General features: G+C 39.4%; 1 protein-coding gene across 1 annotated transcript; it reads right to left on the bottom strand.

Moving 5' to 3' along the window:
- Positions 1-13,388: 13,388 nt before the first annotated feature.
- Positions 13,389-18,506, bottom strand: LOC134297667 (uncharacterized). The gene has a single exon (XM_062975822.1). The coding sequence runs from the start codon at positions 17,440-17,442 to the stop codon at positions 14,734-14,736; it is 2,709 nt and encodes a 902-aa protein (XP_062831892.1). The 5' UTR covers positions 17,443-18,506; the 3' UTR covers positions 13,389-14,733.
- Between the last annotated feature and the right edge of the window lie 997 nt (positions 18,507-19,503).

Raw genomic sequence — 19,503 nt, forward strand, 5'->3', positions numbered from 1 at the left:
ATTCAAAGCACCCCCGACAGATGGCCATCCAGCCTCTGTTTAAAAGTCTCCAAAGAAGGAGCCTCTACCACGGCCTGGGGGAGAGAGTTCCACTGTCGAACAGCTCTCACAGTGATGAAGTTCTTCCTGATGCTCAGGTGGAATCTCCTTTCCTGTAGTTTGAAGCCATTGTTCCGTGTCCTAGTCTGCAGGGCAGCAGAAAACAAGCTTGCTCCCTCCTCCCTATGACTTCCCTTCACATATTTGTACATGGCTATCATGTCTCCTCTCAGCCTTCTCTTCAGTACTGTTGCATGCTCTCATTTCAGAGGAGCACGTGGAACTCAATAAATAATGTTGTGCATTGTTATTAATCTTTTGTAGGAGACAAGTAATCACATAAAAAAGAAAAGGACCATGGAAGAGTTAACTTGAGACTCTTCTTGAGAAGAGCATATTTTTTCATCCTTCTTGCGACTATTTTATCCTTGCTTTTTGATTGACAATTATGGTGTCTTCAGAATTCTGACTGAGTCCCAAAAATCCCTGACCAAAAAATTCTGCACAGTCCAGATCTGAAAGGGCCTCCAAATATGGTGCTATTTATTGAAGGAAGTGCTATGAATTACTACAATATATTCCAACCTCATCCCCCCATCATGTTTTGTTTATTTGTGATCTCTGTGTTTATTCTCCCCGATCACTGCCTATAATACTGTATAACCTGGAGAATTCCTAAAAGGAATGCCATAATTCTCTTATGTACAAGGAAATACATTTTAATGAAGTTTCACAAATTTCTATTTTGTCACATCAAATGTTTAGTTGGCATAAATCTGTGACTATTTGTTTATCTTCTACAGATTAATGTATACAAATCCTATGTTTCTATGTTAAAGTTGACAAAGGAAAATAGATTGGTATTCACCTAAATTACAGCAGGTTACAGAGTGGTTAATATATTAGACTGTTTCTTGTACATTTGTATTCTCCACCTCCCAAAAAGTTAGCCTTTTTCTCAAAATGCCCTGCAGCATCACACACAGAGAGATGTAAATATGTTAAATGGACAATATTTGTATAGTCTGGCAGTGTCAGGATGCAAGAAAGAACAGCATCCTCAAAGCTGTTCTTCTCACACCTGACTACAAGAAGACAGAGGAAGAAGACCATTTGGCGGGGAAGGCTGATTTATGACAGGGTCTGGTTTTCAAACATGGGAAAGGACAAAAGGAAAGGGAGGTGTGAATGGAGAAGAAGGGAGGGGGGAGGCAACAACCCAATATACCGAGGGGAAGAGCGGAAGAGGGGCAGTAAAAGCTTTTGCAGTCATCTTGGCAAGGCGGATTCAATAAAGTTTTCCATAGCGACCAGCTGTGTGAGCCTATTTTTGTGTCCTACACCTTCCAGGAACGGACAGGCAGGAACCCAATCAGATATTGTTTCCTTGTAATCTGAAGTTTCTACCTCCTCTCATTTGGCCTTTACCTTCCAGCTGCATCACTTTGTACCCCATTTACAGTTCACCTCTGAAAAATACCTTCAGGAAGGAGTGATGATGATGATTCTGCTTCCACCAGGTCAGTTGTAAAACTGGATTCAGCACAATTTATTCTACAAGAGCAATCCTGTATATGTCATATTGTTATTTGCTTCTAATTCATTCCCACCTTATGGCAACCCCTGTTCAGAAGTGGTTTGATCGGCTTTCTCTGAGGCTAAAAGAGTGGATCAAGATCACCCAATTGGCTTTCCATGGCCGAATGGAGATTTGAACCCAGACCTCCAAAGTTGTAGTCCAATACTGAATGATAAAGTGGATTCAAGAGCTCTAAAATGGCTGATGTGGGATGATTTTGAAGTCTGAATATTTATTCTCAAAATATTTGTTCCAAAAAAAGGTAAGACTTGGGGAAAACACATCTACATATATATTAAGATTTTTCTCACAACATATAGAGCACATGGCCACCATAAACATGCATGCAAATCTAACTGTTGATATATGCCTATAATGAAGTTTAGGGGCATTTTACTTATTTAGAAAGCAACGTGAAAGGATGAGGGAAATTGTAAAAGGTAATTCAGTTAGAAAATAAATAGAAAAATACGTATATCAACTCTAACTTCAAGCTCGTAATTCTCTTTTGGACCACATCAATCAAATACATATAAATATATATAGATATGGGGGTTAGGAGTATCATAATGTTTAAAGGGATAATTTGTGTGTGTGTGTGTCTGCCTCCAAGATATCTGTTGACTTATGACCCTTTCCTGAATGTCATGAGTAGTGAAAAATTATCAAAAATACACACACATCTCAGAGGGCCAATTTCTGTAACAACTGTGTAATTAATATCTGATGAAGTTAAAGTTCCAACAATATGATTGAGAAATTGAGCTGCTATATCAACATTAAATCACATCTGTCTATCCTCACATCAATTGGTTAATCATCCAATATTTTTTTCAAATACTTCTGAGACTGAGAGGGTATCTGAGGCATAAAGGGAGGCATCACAAGGTAACTGTTGTCAACAGGATCCAGATATGAAATGTAAGTATAGAAGACAAAAACAATTGAAATAAGAAGCTGAGATAAGAATGGGCTTCAGCAGAGAGCCTAGAGCAAGAAACAGGCTATGAGATATAGAGACAAATATTACTGAGAAGAATAAAGATACAGTAGAGTCTCACTTATCCAACATAAACGGGCCGGCAGAATGTTGGATAAGCGAATATGTTGGTTAATAAGGAGGCATTAAGGAAAAGCCTATTAAACATCAAATTAGGTTATGATTTTACAAATTAAGCACCAAAACATCATGTTAGACAACAAATTTGCAGAAAAAGTAGTTCAATATGCAGTAATGCTATGTAGTAATTACTGTATTTACGAATTTAGCACCAAAATATCACGATATATTGAAAACATTGACTACAAAAATGTGTTGGATAATCCAGAACGTTGGATAAGCGAGTGTTCGATAAGTGAGACTCTACTGTACTACTAAACAGCCAGAGGGGACCAGAAGAAACAGAGTTTTTTTTAAAAAAAGGAGTAAGCAACTAATCAGTGTTGAATCTACGTACTAACAGGGAAGCAGAAAATTAGTGATATAATAAAACTGCCTTAGAAGAAAAGAATCCTGCTGCTTTTACATTCAAATTCGTGTGGTTTTACTTTTTACCCTTGCAATACTCTTCTTGCCAGAGCTGATGAGGAAACAAGTGAAGAAAAACAACAATGAAACTTTTTCCCCTTGAGCTTTAGAAGAGCAGATATTTTGAATAATATTTTAAAGAACTTTTATTGTTTGTAGCTATAAACAGTAGAATGCTGCTCTGACTTTTTTAAATGTTCACTTTAGAATGGAGCTTGAAGTGCCATAATATTTCTAAGGCTTTTCTACTTAATCCTTATTCCCCATTAGGGACGAGGAGGAATTTATCTGGCTTGGATTTGACTGTTAATTTTACAAAATTGCCTTGTGACCAATAAGGAAACTGAAACTAAACTAATCCTTCAATATAAACAGCACATTCCAATTCAGGAGCTGAAAAGTTCAATAAAAAATGCACAAAAAATGTGTATACCGGGGAAAGCACATATAAAATATATATAATTTGTGAAAATAACTTTTAAAATACATATCAGTAAAAAAAAATGTAAAAAACTTTTGAATCACAAGCACGCATGTACTAAAATGCATCCCAAAATACATATTTTTACAAGAGAAAAATAAATTCCCAGTACAATATAATCTGAATTGTAAATTAAAAGGTGGTGGGGTGGGGGTAACTAGGAGAGAAAAATGATGAATTCATCCATTTTTAATTTCCACTGTTCTCTTGGGCTGGATCTACACTGCCAAATAGTTCAGTTTTGGAATCCAGTTTAACTGCATTGAACTGGATTATATGATTTTATACTGTCATATAATGCAGTTCAATACAGTTAAACTGCATGCTAGAACTGCATTAAATGACAATTTAGATCCAGCCTTGGTTTCATGGCCTAAAGTAACAAGGAGTGTTAGGATAAGATATCTATAGTTGATGGCAACTACAATTTTATACCTCCTTCCATATTTATTTATTTATTTATTTATTTCTGGTATTTCTACCCCGCCCTTCTCCCCTAGGGGACTCAGGGTGGCTTACAAGTTGGCAACGCAATGCCATCACATCAACAATACAATAGGCATTAAAAACGAAAAACATTTAAAACATCATAAAAACCAATATACAATAATAAACATTACCATGCACCGAGGTAATGTCCTTTCATTCACTAAACCTTGTTAATCCAGAGTCTTAAAAACCGACCATGCCAAGCTCGAAGGTTTATTCATTGAACACTTGAGCACATAGCCATGTCTTTAGTTTTTTTCTGAACCCTAGAAGGGAAGGAGCCAGCCGGATGTCACTGGGGAGGGAGTTCCACAGCCAAGGAGCCACCATCGAGAAGGCCCTGTCTCTCGTCCCCACCAACCGCGCTTGTGAGGCAGGTGGGATCGAGAGTAGGGCCTCCCCGGATGATCTTAAGGTTCTCGTGGGCTTAAGGTTCTCGTGGGCTCATATTTAAGTGTATTCAGCCAAAAAGCCTGGCTTTGTGCTAGTATAGACCCAGGTTTGCACAATAGATAACTATTGGGTTGAGAGGTGTCCTTTTTAAATAGGAATAGTGGAGTCTACAAAATACACTCCAAGACATATAGACATCATGAGAATTTAAAAAACACACACACATACACAAACACACACATTTTTGCTGTTTGAAAAAAGGTTAAATTTGGATTGAATCAAGTCAATTAACTAATCAAGTTGTTACTTGCTGGTTGTGAATGGGGAAGAGTTCCACAAGGATAACTTAATCCACTTGCAACATTGGAAAAAGCCAAAAGTGTATATGATTTTAAAAGAATATATCTGCCAATTAAAAGGCTTAGCTGTGATGAAAGGTTTTATATTATCCAGTTATCATGTTCCATGAATTTGATCAGAGAGCTTGGTTTTGCAATCTGGCTGTTGATGAAGACTTATTGAAAAACTGACATTATTAATGCTTATGAAAAGACAGTGTTATTTGGGTGGAAAAAGGGGGAAAACCCTTATCTTTAGTCTAAGCAAAGATTGTTTTGGGTGTGACAAGCTGGCAAAGTTGATACATTTACCAAGATGGGAGTACTCTTACCAAACTAGCAGGGATAGCAGTGAGCAAAACTTAGGAATGAATTATTCCCCTCTCCAATATTAGGGTTATCATAACAACATTTTTAAAAGTTTTAAACAAAATTCTTTGGGCATGTCCACAAATTCCATTTTTTGATCTGGCAGCTGAAAGATCTTTCTTCACTCTGAAAAGATCCAGGCCATTGGCAGCAATGAGGCTCCCCTTTCCATCATTTTTAGGCCCAGTCTTAAGAACTCACTTTTTCTGGGATTCTTATTTCTTGCTATTTGAGTCAAAAGGCAAGGTAAGCGATGCAGAGCTGCAAGCAGCACTGAAAATTTACATCACCAGCAAACTGGAGTGTTGTGGATTGCTCTTCTTATTCTGAGGGAGAAGGAGGACAGGTGGTTGAAGAAGCAGCACTTGGGGATTTGGGGTTAAGTGGTGAGGAAGGAGGAGGAAAGGTGGCAGAAATATCAGAAATCCCTACCTTTCTGGATTGGCGAAGGGAGAAAAAAGTTAAAAGGAGATCAGCAAGGCTAGCAGAGAAAACACTGAGCAATCAGACCATGCCCTAGGGTCAGCTGTGCTAGGAAGCTCAGGCCTATATATTGACAGCAAAGTCAGGGGCCAGTGCTGGCTGCAACTGTCTTACTTTCGCAGTAGTGTTTGGGACCAGTGCCATGTCCAGTGTTATTTGCAACTCATAAGCTTGTATATCAAAAAATTTAGTTGCTGTCTGCTATGAAGACTTCTGTTTTACATTTGTTTGAAGACTGCGCATTATCATGAGATTGAACTTTATGTTTTCTAATTGCATTATCTTTATTTCGGCTGAAGTAAAACCTTTTTATTCACTTTCACTTGTGTCTAAGGCTGTTTATGGCATAGAACTGGACATGGAACATGATCTGTTTCTCTCAGAAACACAACTGAAAAATGGAGGCCCAGCTTGGCTAAAAGACACCTCATGGCTTTCTTCTGATCTGATTGGCTCAACAGGCAGGGCTCACAAAGAAACCCTCACGCAGGTTCACTGCTTCCTCTATGCACTCCACATGTAGCCGAAAGAAATGGAAAGCAGCCATTTTTGGCAGCCGCATGGTTTGTTGCAACTGAAAAAAATGACTGCAGTGGCCGTTAAAAGGTAAAGGTTTCCCCTGACGTTAAGTCCAGTCGTAACAGACTCTGGGGGTTGGTGCTCATCTCCATTTCTAAGCCAAAGAGCCAGCGTTGTCCGTAGACACCTCCAAGGTCATGTGGCCGGCATGACTACATGGAGCAGCCGTTACCTTCCTGCTGGAGTGGTACCTATTGATCTACTCACATTTGCATGTTTTCGAACTGCTAGGTTGGCAGAAGCTGGAGGTAACAGCGGGCGCTCACTCCTTTCCTGGGATTTGAACCTGGCACCTTTCAGTCCACAAGTTCAGCAGTTCAGTGCTTTAACACACTTCGCCACCGTTAGGACTGGCCAAAAGGGCCAAATCAGCCACAGCCTGTTTTGAAAAACAGATCTATCCACAGCCCTAATGCACACATACATATACATATAGGTTATAAGACAATCATGTTATAATGTACATATCGTAGTCATTGACTGAGTTTTATGTAACAACTAATAAACACAATCCTATCTGTATTTAAAGATTCATTAGGCTGATTTGCTGAGGTTCAAATGAATGCTGGACTGTAAATGAAAAGCACTCTTCCATCCGCATTGAACAGAGATGCCTTATTTTCACGAGGACCACCGGAATTGGGATGATATATGATTCAATGGGCATAATATATAGTTCTTTGATAAACTCTCATACACATCCATAATAAAATAGCAAACAAAGCCATCACCATATGTAGGTGCAGCAATATTATCAGCAGAACCCTTGGAGCTATGGACATCTGTCTTATTTCTATCCTGCCTTCCTTCAGAAAGTTGAAGGTAGAAATCTCAAGGAAATGTACTCACCATGTATACCACTGTTTATATAAAACTACCTTGTTCTTAAAGACAAAATTTTGGTTTTTAAAATATTTTTAATCCCCCATTAACAAATTTTATAAGCCTATGAGGAGCGGCTTAAAGCCCTATGAGGAGTGGCTTAAAGAGCTGGGCATGTTTAGCCTGCAGAAGAGAAGGCTGAGAGGAGACATGATAGCCATGTACAAATACGTTAAGGAAAGTCATAGGGAGGAGGGAGCAAGCTTGTTTTCTGCTGCCCTGCAGACTAGGACACGGAACAATGGCTTCAAACTACAGGAAAGGAGATTCCACCTGAACATCAGGAAGAACTTCCTCACTGTGAGAGCTGTTCGACAGTGGAACTCTCTCCCCCGGGCCGTGGTGGAGGCTCCTTCTTTGGAGACTTTTAAGCAGAGGCTGGATGGCCATCTGTCGGGGGTGCTTTGAATGCAATTTCCTGCTTCTTAGCAGGGGGTTGGACTGGATGGCCCATGAGGTCTCTTCCAACTCTACTAGTCTATGATTCTATGATTCTAAGCCAATCACATTTGTTTTTATTCTTCTTCTTAATCTCTTTAATTTTGAAAAGATGAACGCTACTTGTCTATTTTCACCAAAAAAAAAAGCCAGGTCAAATTGTCTTCATTAATCATACATCACAAAGGACAAGGGGAAATGCCAATTCTACAATTGCTGATTTATGACTTGTTGCCTTTAGTAAGGAAATAAGAACAGTGCAGCAGAAAGCCTTCTTAAAAACAATAAAGAATGATTGAAGGAAGGCGACTGAGATAAACATCTAGTTTAGTTAAGCTGCGAAAGTCCAGGATACACCATCTGCACTTTGCTGACATTTCCCATATGCTTGCCTTTCTATGGTATTAGCATCACACCAATCAGCATTTTCAATGACTGCTTGAATTGCTTGAATATTGCTTTAAAGAGGCATTTCACAGTCACACATAGCTTTCTGCCTCACAGTGATAACTCATAAGAAAATACTATAGTACTGCCCATTTGTTGACAAAATTATCTGTCTAAACAAAATGAAAGGCTAACAGGCTGATAGCCAGCAATGAATTGGATTCTGAGGATAGCAGCTCAGTTCCTCATTTGTTCAAAGCCTGACTTTGTTTCCAGCCCTTATGTCTTTTCCCATGCAAAGTACTGACTGCTTTGAAATTTTCTTCTGTGCCTGCTATTGCTCAACCTACTGCAGGTAGTCCCCAATTTACACATAAGATAGGTTCTGTAAGTTTGTTCTTAAGTTGAATTTGTTTGTAAGTCTGAGCAGGTACAGTTAACACCCCTGTGGTGTTTAGCTTGCTGTCTGTGTCCCTATTCAGAAGATTTTGCTGCCCATTCTGTCCCTGTGATAATTGGATTTTGAAAACATTGGCTTGTTGTGAAAACAAACATTGGTGATGAAGCTTCATTGGAGACACATTTCTGCATGATAACTCTTCCAGGAGTGAATTTCCCTTCCAAGGAGTAGATTTCTCTCACTTCCTGTTGCCTCACCTCTGTTCTTACCTATGAGTCATTTGTAAATTGGATGTTTGTATGCTTAAAATTGTAAATTGTAAGGCATCCATTTCCTTTCCTTTTCTCTGACTTGGTGCCATACTCATGATCCTTCACAGCTACAAATAGGTGGGTCCCAAAAGGAATTTTGGATATTTCTGGTATGTCTGGATCTGGATCAGGGTGGGTAAGCTTTTCATGTTGGAAGGCTTCATGTTGCAATAAAAAGCCACATTAATCAAATTAGGTTGCATTCAATCAGAGACACTTAAAATGTACATTGTAAAAAAATCTAAGTATTATGTACTTAATAATTTCAAAAATGTGTGTGTAAGACACAGGATCACATATTAGTGAATCTGTGCAGTTGCAACAATGAAAAGAAATGCAATAGTGAAGATGCTCAACTAAGAATGAATCTACATTTGTGGACTGTTGAGACCCAGAGGATTGATGAGATGAAGTCCTCACACTTTTTTACTAACTATTTTTTTTCTTTCCTTAAAATAGTTGTTGTAACCATACTAGTTTTACTTATTTGCCCTATATGTTTCTAATGGGAAGTAAATCTAACAAATAAGTGTAAAACATTTCATTAATTTTCCTTTAAGCATCATTAATCTAGGACAATTCATCCCCTCAATGGATTGTCACCTTGTTGTGGTGAGGGGGCTTGCATGTTCCGATGAATGTGCGGGCACAACCACTGGAGTCATGCACACCCAGAAGTGGCCGCAGGGAAGGTTCCAGACCAAGCACAATCTGAAGACCCAAAGACCTCAACGGCAGAGCAGGCGAAGGATAACATGGTACATGTTACAATGGCTATGAAGGCGGAAGAAGGCTGCAACAGACTGAGAAGCCACTTTCGTTGTGCAAACCACAACACTGCTGGAACCTCACTCTGTGAAGACTGTGTGTTGACCAGCCGTGCTCCGACCTCCACACATTAAAAAAAAAAATCACACACAGGCGTCTTCCAACAAAAATAAAAACAAGCCTACAAAAGTCCCATGGCGATCAGCGAGTGGGAAAAGCATTAATTGGGAAGTGAGACATTGTAAAACAAAAATTGGCATATTTATTAATTTTATTAATATTTATTAAGCACATTAGTCCCAAGGATGTAAGCAAACCCAGAAGTTAAAAGTAAAATATCTCACTTGGAGAGAGAAAAATGAAATAAACCCCTAGGGAGAAAAGTATACAGCTGTCTTTTCAAGTGCTATATAAAGGTTTAATATGCACAGCCCATTAATACTATTCAAAAATTATCATTCATGCAAAGATCACTGCAGAAACAGAAAGTAGAGAGCATTTCTTCTTGCGACAGTACTCAAAATATGTGAAGAGAGAACTATTATTGGTAGACTGCAATAAAAGTATTTTCCATCTATACTTAGGAATGCTACAAAGAAATCCAACAGCTAATTGATAACAAAAGGAAAGCCTTCCAAACATGGCAGAGCGACACCAACTGTGCTGCTAAGAAAAAGATCTATATCAGTGCAAAAGCAGAGGTCCAAAGAAGGACCAGAGAATTCAAGAACATCTGGTGGACAAAGAAGGCTGAAGAAATCCAACACTTTGCAGATACCCATGATGCTCAGGGATTTTTCAAAGCCACAAAGATCATCTACGGACCAAAAAACCATGGTATACAGCCTCTACAATCATCAGATGGAATCAAACTTCTGAAGGACAAAACATCAATTGCACTACGTTGGAAAGAGCACTACCAGAACCTGCTGCGGCCGAAGAGGCCCTTTCACAAATCCCACAAAAAAAAGTGATCCATTTAAGGTGGAATCAGGTGTCAAGCAGGGATGTGTTACTGCCCCTACCTTATTTTCCATCTTCATCACTATGATACTTCACCTTGTTGATGGGAAGCTTCCCACTGGTGTGGAAATTATCTATCGGATGGATGGCAAGCTATTTAACCTCAGCAGACTGAGAGCCAAAACCAAGGTCACCACAACATCTGTTATAGAACTCCAATATGCCGATGACAACATAGTCTGTGCACACTCAGAAGAAGACGTACAAGTCACTCTAAACACCTTCACAGAAGCATACAAGAAGCTCGGCCTCTCATTGAACATCGAGAAAACCAAAGTGCTCTTGCAACAGGCACCAGCTAACCCCTCTGGAATGCCAGGAATACAGCTTAATGGTGTCACATTAGAAAACATTGACCATTTCCGCTACCTTGGCAGCCACCTCTCCACAAAAGTCAACATTGACACTGAAATACAACACTGCCTGAGCTCTGCGAGCACAGCATTTTTCAGAATGAAGCAGAGAGTATTTGATGTAGAGATACCAAGGTGATTGTTTACAAAGCCATTGTCCTCCCAGCCCTGCTCTACGCCTGCGAAACGTGGACGGTCTACAGACGTCACACTCAACTCCTAGAGTGTTTCCATCTGCGTTGCCTCAGAAAAATCCTGCAAATCTCTTGGGAAGACAGGCAAACAAATGTCAGCATGCTGGAAGAAGCAAAGACCACCTGCATCGAAGCGATGCTCCTACACTGTCAACTCCTCTAAACTGGCCACGTTGTCCGAATGCCTGATCACCGTCTCCCAAAGAACTACTCTACTCCGAACTCAAGAATGGGAAACGTAATGTTGGTGGGCAGGAAAAGAGATTTAAAGATGGGCTTAAAACCAACCTTAAAAACTATGGCATAGACACTGAGAACTGGGAAGCCCTGGCCCTTGAGCGCTCTAATTGGAGGTCAGCTGTGACCAGCAGTGCTGCAGAGTTCGAAAAGGCACAAATGGAAGGCTTAAGGGAGAAACGTGCCAAGAGGAAGGCCCATCAAGCCAACCCTGACCAGGACCGCTTTCCACCTGGAAACCAATGTCCTCACTGCGGGAGAACATGCAGCTCAAGAATAGGTCTCTTCAGCCACCTAAGAATCCACCCCCAAGACACCAGAGACGGAAGACAATCCTCCTTGAACTACGAGGGATCGCCTAACTAACTAACTGTTTCTAAGAGATCCTCCACTCGTATCAACTTCCACTACTGCTGCTACCCATTTGTTTCTCTTCTCTGCCAACCTCACTATTGAAACTCTGTTTTCTTCTTTTAATGTAGCTATTATTCTTTATACTTAAAATATTTTGTTTTGGGTGCTTAAACTTTTGAAGAATCTAGTCTCCTGAAAGCACTACTGAGAGCCTCTCACATACACCCAGAACCCCTTACATGTTAAGATGTAGAATGAGATCTAAAAGTAGGTCAAAAATATCAGTAACATCAATCACCTAAGATAGACAAAAGATATATTATTAGCCAAAACTAATTTAAAAAAACTTTAGAACATTTACTGTGGAAAATTAAGAAAGAAAGTGAACATTTCTGAATATTAAGAAAAATAAAATAATAATCACAGAAGATTTACCTAACTTTAAACAGGGTAATAATGTTAGTCGGTCCAAGTCCTTTATCTCCATTACTTGGACCGACTAACATTATTACCCTGTTTAAAGTTAGGTAAATCTTCTGTGATAAAAGTCCTTTATCTCCATTACTTTATTTAGCCAAAGTCCCTTGTCTGGTATAATTTCTAGTTTCCACATTTTTTGCAAAAACCATTCTTGCTGCTGTCATAAAATAGATAAGTAATTTTTCTTTGTTAAGGTCTACAAAAGATTCTGTCTCGAACATTCCCAGTAAGTACATTTCTGGTTTTATTGTGTAGTCCACTTTTAATATTTTTTGGCATTCTTTATGAATAATTTTCCAAAAGCCCATTGTCTTTTCACAGGACCACCACATGTGGTTTTGTCTTACATTTCCAACATCTATTGTCTGCCTTTTTAAACATCAATCCTAGTTTCTTTGGGGTCATGTACCAATGATGGAGCATTTTTAGCCAATTCTCCTTTAGGTCCGTGGTGTAGATAAACCTCAATCTTCTTGTCCAAATCTCTTCCCATTCTTTCATCAATATTGGTCTTCCAATATTTCTTGCCTACGTTATCATTATTTTTTTATTTCTCCTGTTTCAGTGGCCCTATTTTTAACTAGTACATTTACAGCCACAGCTGTACATTTTTCCAACTAACTTTTGAAGCACTCTCTCAGAGCTGCAAAATATTTGTGAATACATTTCATTCCTTCCAGGACTAAATCTTTTAGACAATGAGACAAATGCCTCTTTGTCCATAGTCAATAATACGTTTGCACTTTCTGGGGGTTTGGAGACAAGCTAAGATATGATTTCTTAACTATGACAAAGCTGATAATAAGTCTGCATATACACAACAGTGCTCATCTCTGTGGACTTGGTTTTTGGATTCTAAAATAAAGATGAGTCCCTGCTGATATAGGTCTACACAGAAGTACAATTTCCATACTGCTGTTCCTAGAATGACTTTCTCTTCTGTTCATTGCCATTTAATCAAAATTGGTCATTAAGCATATGATAAGCAATACATTTTAATTATATCCACATACCAGTTCAGAGAAAACAGAATTTTATGCATCCCTAGGTGCACATAAAAGTATGATTTTCCAATCCATTAAGAAAGCAACAGAAGAAAAGGTGAACTACACAGGCATTCTGTTTAACACACTGCCACATAAACTGATGTATAGAGAGAAGGGGAGAATATAGAGAAAGTCACAACCCAGCTGATGAAGTGCAGCAGCTGGTAAAAGATTAGAAGGCAATTTTCATGAGATTTACTGTAAGCTAGTAAACTACAAAATGGCAGAGAGCTGAAAATGAAATTAAATTGAAGAGAACTGAGGTGACAGGGATGGAATCCTTTTGATCCCACCGCTGCCACCAATTGAAGAGAACTGAGGTGACAGGGATGGAATCCTTTTGATCTCACCGCTGCCCCCAATTGAAGAGAGCCCAATTTGTGGTACTCAACTCAGGCAGGGGAAATCTTTGTCTTTAAATCCCACTGCTGCCTCCAATTCAGGAGATGTGTGCACGTGTGAGAGGGAGGGATGGAGGATGTGTGAATGTATGACAGGGATGATTTAGTGGATAAGGAAGGATAACGGAACTGATTGGGTTTAAATGAGTAAAGATGGTAACTTATATAGGAAAGTACGGTAACTTATATAGATAGGTACGGTAACTGCCACCAACGTGAGGTAACAGGCTTACAGAGAGGCAAGGAGACTTATCTTTATGAACAATAACAAAATTCAAGTTTATTTTTGGTACATAAGCGTATGGTTTCAATCAGTAAACGTTCCGGATCTTAAGTTACAATGTAGTCTTTCTTGAATGGATATTTCTTAAATAACTTCTCCTCAACACAGTATACTAAACTCCCCTGGTCAGCTTATATTCCCAGCCTTTCCCCTGAGTGACCATAAGCTGCCGTCCTTAGCTGATTTCCCCAGCTCCTAATCTTTCCAAAACCTAACCGCAACTCTTCTTCTCAAACCCCTAACAGCCACTCCTTTTAAAACCCTCACAGCAACTCAACTTTTAAAAGGGAAAATGCTCTAACTGTCATCTTAGCCACGCCCCTTTTCTCCCAAGGGAAGCTGTGTTACCATGGCAACCTACCAAATGCTGCTTCCAGCTAGTTTCCATGCTAGGCTTTTCCTTGCTAATATATAACTCTTTTTTTCTTTAACAAACAAATAAATAAAATCATATCAATAATCTCTGTTTTACACATAACTTCTCTACACCTCCCCCCTTAGAAAGATTATTTTTGCCTTTTCTATGCCTAGAATGGCAAAAATAATTAGTACATACATATATACATATATAACAGTATTCCTGAAATAAAACACAAAGTTAGATACAATACATAAATCATAAAATACAAACCTTCACTGTTGCATATACACATAACATGTCCATATCTTACCATACAGTCATGGCATTGTCACCATTCAACATACAAACCATAACGTATTGGTCATCTTTCCCATTGTTAAGATTCACAACCTCAAATCAAAAGACATTTTAAAAATACATTTTCCATAAATCATATTTGTAACAGTTTAATTTTCATTCAGGGTTATTCCCCAAGTCTTTATTTATACACTGGACTAAACATCTTCCGATACTCCGTACATTTCATAGGGATCTTCTTCATGCCACCTGGCACAGTTCATCGATGATCCTTCTGCGGAGCATTCCAGAGGTTAACATGTTGTTGGGGATAATTACACTCGTCCTTCCCAGCAACACAATGAACTCTCTCTGTCCCAAAATGTCTTTTTGCGAAACTTCCGAGTCATTTAAGAAGTCTTGCGATACATAGTCCAAGCATTTTTGTAGAATATTGAAAGTAAACTGTTGATGGTTAAAACTACCAATCCCCATCACGTCAGGGTCTTTACCACTCTCTCCATCGAAAAATAACCTCCGCTTGCTTCTTGGTTTGGCTGACCTGTCATAGTAGCTCTTCTGTCTCTGCTGGGCTACAGCTAGATGTTCTTGTGCGATGTCTCTTGTCACTCTCATTGTTGACTGAAGATCGGTCAAATATTCAGCCACTGGAACTGTATCAGCTTCCCGTCCAAAGAACATATCAGATGAGATGACTTTGGCCTCTGCAAACTTCTGCTGAGCTTCATTGGACTCCACTACTGATATCTTGCTCTCTGTCTCTCTTCTGTTAATAGGTCTGTCACCAATAGGCCGGATGCTGGAGATGGCAATGTCTGCCTCCTCTTCCCCTTTGTCCATTTCCCAAGAGGAGTTGTCTGTCTCCCACTGTGAGCTGAAGGCATCGCCTAATGAAAAAGGATTATCTTTGTACTTTGGTGGTCCAGATGTGAAGCTTCCGATGTCTTCAAAGAGATCTAGCTGGGACCGTGTGGACTTTGTAGTCACTGGCGTTTCTTGTTCTATCACTTGCATCTCAGAGAGGACAGAGTGAGAAATAGAGCTCCTGGACACCAAGCCCATGCCCAGCCGCTCTGCCTGTTGCTCCTTCCGTTTCTCAGCCACCTGCGCTTGCCTTTCAATTTCAGTGAAACTCTGACTATGTATTTCTGACCTTTCTTCTGATTTCAAACTTTTGCTTTCTCTGTAAAGCACACCATCTTTTGTGACAAATTTATTGGGTAGTTCTTCTGCTGATTCCGGAATATTTTTGGCTTGCTTTAACAAAGGCTTCAGGGATTCATCTTCCTCCTGAGCTTGTTTAATTTCTTGCACTCCCCCTGTTTTACTAACAATTTCAATAATGACGGAACTGGATTCTGGACCCTGTTCAGATTCTGGTTGAATAGGTAAGCACACTGCTTCCTGAATAGGGCTTCTGTTGTAATCTTCCTTCTCCTCACACAACTTTTTCCAGTTCTTAACTTGTCTAGCTAGGTCATTGCCGATTAAACATTCATGAGGGATATCTGAACTAATTGCAAAGTCCCAGATCCCTTTCCATCCATTGTATTCAATTGGGAGAGATATTACCTCAGCTGGTACAGCTGGTCCCAAACCCTTTAGATTTATCTCAGAGGTGGGCTTTTGATATTTCTGAGGTACCGATTGTGGGTGGATAACACACACCTGGGATCCTGTATCCCTCCAACCTTGTTTTTGTTGGTTCACAATAGTGATAGGCTCAAAATAATCTTCAGAAAAATCATCGGATAAAATAAATAAACATTGTTTCTCCTTAGGGACAGTCTCAGTACTGCTTAGCAACTTAATATCACCATTAAGAGTATTTTCTTTGGGCTCTTTATTCATAAAGAAGGATGTTTTATCTCTTCTTAAAAGAGGACATTGGTATTTTAGATGATCAGACTTTCCACACTGATAGCACCTTGCTTTTACCTCAGGTTTGGTCTGATTAATTACCTCAGGCCTCCTGTAGGCGGTGTTTTCTATGGCAGGCGTCTTTTTGTATTGTGTGTGTGTTTGATAATTGAAAAATGGCGGTTTATTCTGCCTTCTCTCACTTAGTCCCTCATCGTTCCTAAATCCTTCCCTCAGAGTGATTAATTGGTCTGTCATTAAAGCCGCTTCATTGGCAGTTGATGGCTTTCTGTCTTGAACTAACCACCGATAATCTGAGGGCACTAATTGAAACAGTTGTTCCAACTTAATTAATTCCCTCAGCTGTTGAAAAGTTTCCACTTCTGAGGTTCTGAGCCAACTATCAAATAATTGAGCCTGTTTTGAAGCTACTTGTGCGAAGCTTTGGTGCTTTTCTTTCCTCAGAGATCTGAATTTTAAACGATAAAACTCAGGTGTGAGTTGCAATTTCTGTTGTACCTGCTTTTTAAAGAAATTATAATCTCTGTGTGACTCTTCAGGTACATCACCATATATTTCTAACAATTTCCCACAAATTTGGGGTCTTAAATAAAGCATCCATTTTCCCTCATCAATTTCAAAATCTCTGCAGCACCTCTCAAAAGAAATCAAAAACTTTTCCACATCATCATCTTTATTAAACTTTGGGAATCTCTTCAGAAGTAGATCAGACGCTTCAGTCCTACCATTCCCTTCTTGGTTAATAATGTGTGGTTGAGACAGTGCCAATTTCTCTTTTTCCAATTCCAATCGTCTCAGTTCTATTTCCTTATCCTTCTCTAGCTGCATTATTTTCAATTCCTTCTTTTGTTCCCATCGTTTTTCCTCCCATTCTCTCTCTCTTTGCTTATCCTCCCTTTCTCTTTGCTTATTCTCCCTTTCTCTTTGTTTATCCTCCAATTCTAATTTTCTCAATTCAATTTTATATTTAAGGGTTTCCCTTGTCTCAGGGGTTTGCTCAGAGTCCAAACTATCTCCTTGGTATTCACTAGCCTCTCCTGCTAATTTCTTTTGTAGTCTAGTAGCCATTTTCCTTAAATTTTACCTCACGATTTCTTCCTATGCGGTCTCAAGGCACTTAGTTTGAGATGTTAAACGTATCCCGCCGCTTGGCACCAATTGAAGAGAGGTGAGGCAGGGAAGGAATCCTTTTTGATCCCACCGCTGCCACCAATTGAAGAGAACTGAGGTGACAGGGATGGAATCCTTTTGATCCCACCGCTGCCACCAATTGAAGAGAACTGAGGTGACAGGGATGGAATCCTTTTGATCCCACCGCTGCCCCCAATTGAAGAGAGCCCAATTTGTGGTACTCAACTCAGGCAGGGGAAATCTTTGTCTTTAAATCCCACTGCTGCCTCCAATTCAGGAGATGTGTGCACGTGTGAGAGGGAGGGATGGAGGATGTGTGAATGTATGACAGGGATGATTTAGTGGATAAGGAAGGATAACGGAACTGATTGGGTTTAAATGAGTAAAGATGGTAACTTATATAGGAAAGTACGGTAACTTATATAGATAGGTACGGTAACTGCCACCAACGTGAGGTAACAGGCTTACAGAGAGGCAAGGAGACTTATCTTTATGAACAATAACAAAATTCAAGTTTATTTTTGGTACATAAGCGTATGGTTTCAATCAGTAAACGTTCCGGATCTTAAGTTACAATGTAGTCTTTCTTGAATGGATATTTCTTAAATAACTTCTCCTCAACACAGTATACTAAACTCCCCTGGTCAGCTTATATTCCCAGCCTTTCCCCTGAGTGACCATAAGCTGCCGTCCTTAGCTGATTTCCCCAGCTCCTAATCTTTCCAAAACCTAACCGCAACTCTTCTTCTCAAGCCCCTAACAGCCACTCCTTTTAAAACCCTCACAGCAACTCAACTTTTAAAAGGGAAAATGCTCTAACTGTCATCTTAGCCACGCCCCTTTTCTCCCAAGGGAAGCTGTGTTACCATGGCAACCTACCAAATGCTGCTTCCAGCTAGTTTCCATGCTAGGCTTTTCCTTGCTAATATATAACTCTTTTTTTCTTTAACAAACAAATAAATAAAATCATATCAATAATCTCTGTTTTACACATAACTTCTCTACAACCAGGTTGTACATCAATGGTGATTTTGTTTTCAACAGCCCTGAACTTTAAAGTGAATTAAGCAAAGAGCATGTTGAGATATCAAAAGCTCTTTGGGATAACTTGAAGAGTTCCCTCTGGAGAAGCATAAGGAGAACATGGTCAAAGAAGCGGCAGAGTAATGATTTTTGGTAAATTAGTATGATTCCAAAATTGATTTGTAAGAATAGGTGTTTACTAGGCATTTGCACAAAAACCCAGAAGACTTGGAATTCATATGAAAATTGGAAGTTTTGTAAGTTGGAAACCATATCAGAAGTATTTCTGTGGCCCACACCAAATATTTTAGAATTGAAACTTACTCCATACTTTTTGTTTTACTTTTGAAAATCTTGGAAGGCTCCCAAAACCAGTGTCAAATTCAGTGTAAGGAAGCAAAGCCAGTAACCCAAAGAGGTTCCTCCCTGCCTTGCCACCCCCCCCCCCTTGGAATTAATGCTGTCTCAGCATTAGGAGCAGTTAAAAGAAGAAGCAGTGCATTTTGGGAATAGTACAGAACTCGGGGAAATGTAGTTTGGGAAGGGGAAGAGTTCTATGCCAAAGAATTCAAAAGGCTTTCTGATGCTAATGCATCAGAAAGCCTTTTGAATTCTTTGGTATAGAACTCCTCCCCTTCCCAAACTACATTTCCTCGAGTTCTGTATTATTCCCAAAATGCATTAGCATCAGAAAGCACCAATCAGGAGAAAAGATCGGTCTGTAGCCACTGCCAACCCAGAGTTCCAATACATTTGTTAATACTCTACACTATGATTTCTGGAAGTTCCTAACTGGTTTTGTCATAAAAACATGACAAAAGTTTATTACACTGAAAAAAAAACATGATGAAAGTTTATAACACTGCAAAAACTGTCTTGCGCAAGGGACATCGTCTTATAGCAAATTTTGCTTTGTTAAGTCTCCACTAATTTAGTTTCTGGAGGAGAACAACTACTTTCAAAGTAAGGGCTACA

The sequence above is a fragment of the Anolis carolinensis genome, chromosome 3, assembly GCF_035594765.1.
Source record: "Anolis carolinensis isolate JA03-04 chromosome 3, rAnoCar3.1.pri, whole genome shotgun sequence".
NCBI lineage: Eukaryota > Metazoa > Chordata > Lepidosauria > Squamata > Dactyloidae > Anolis > Anolis carolinensis.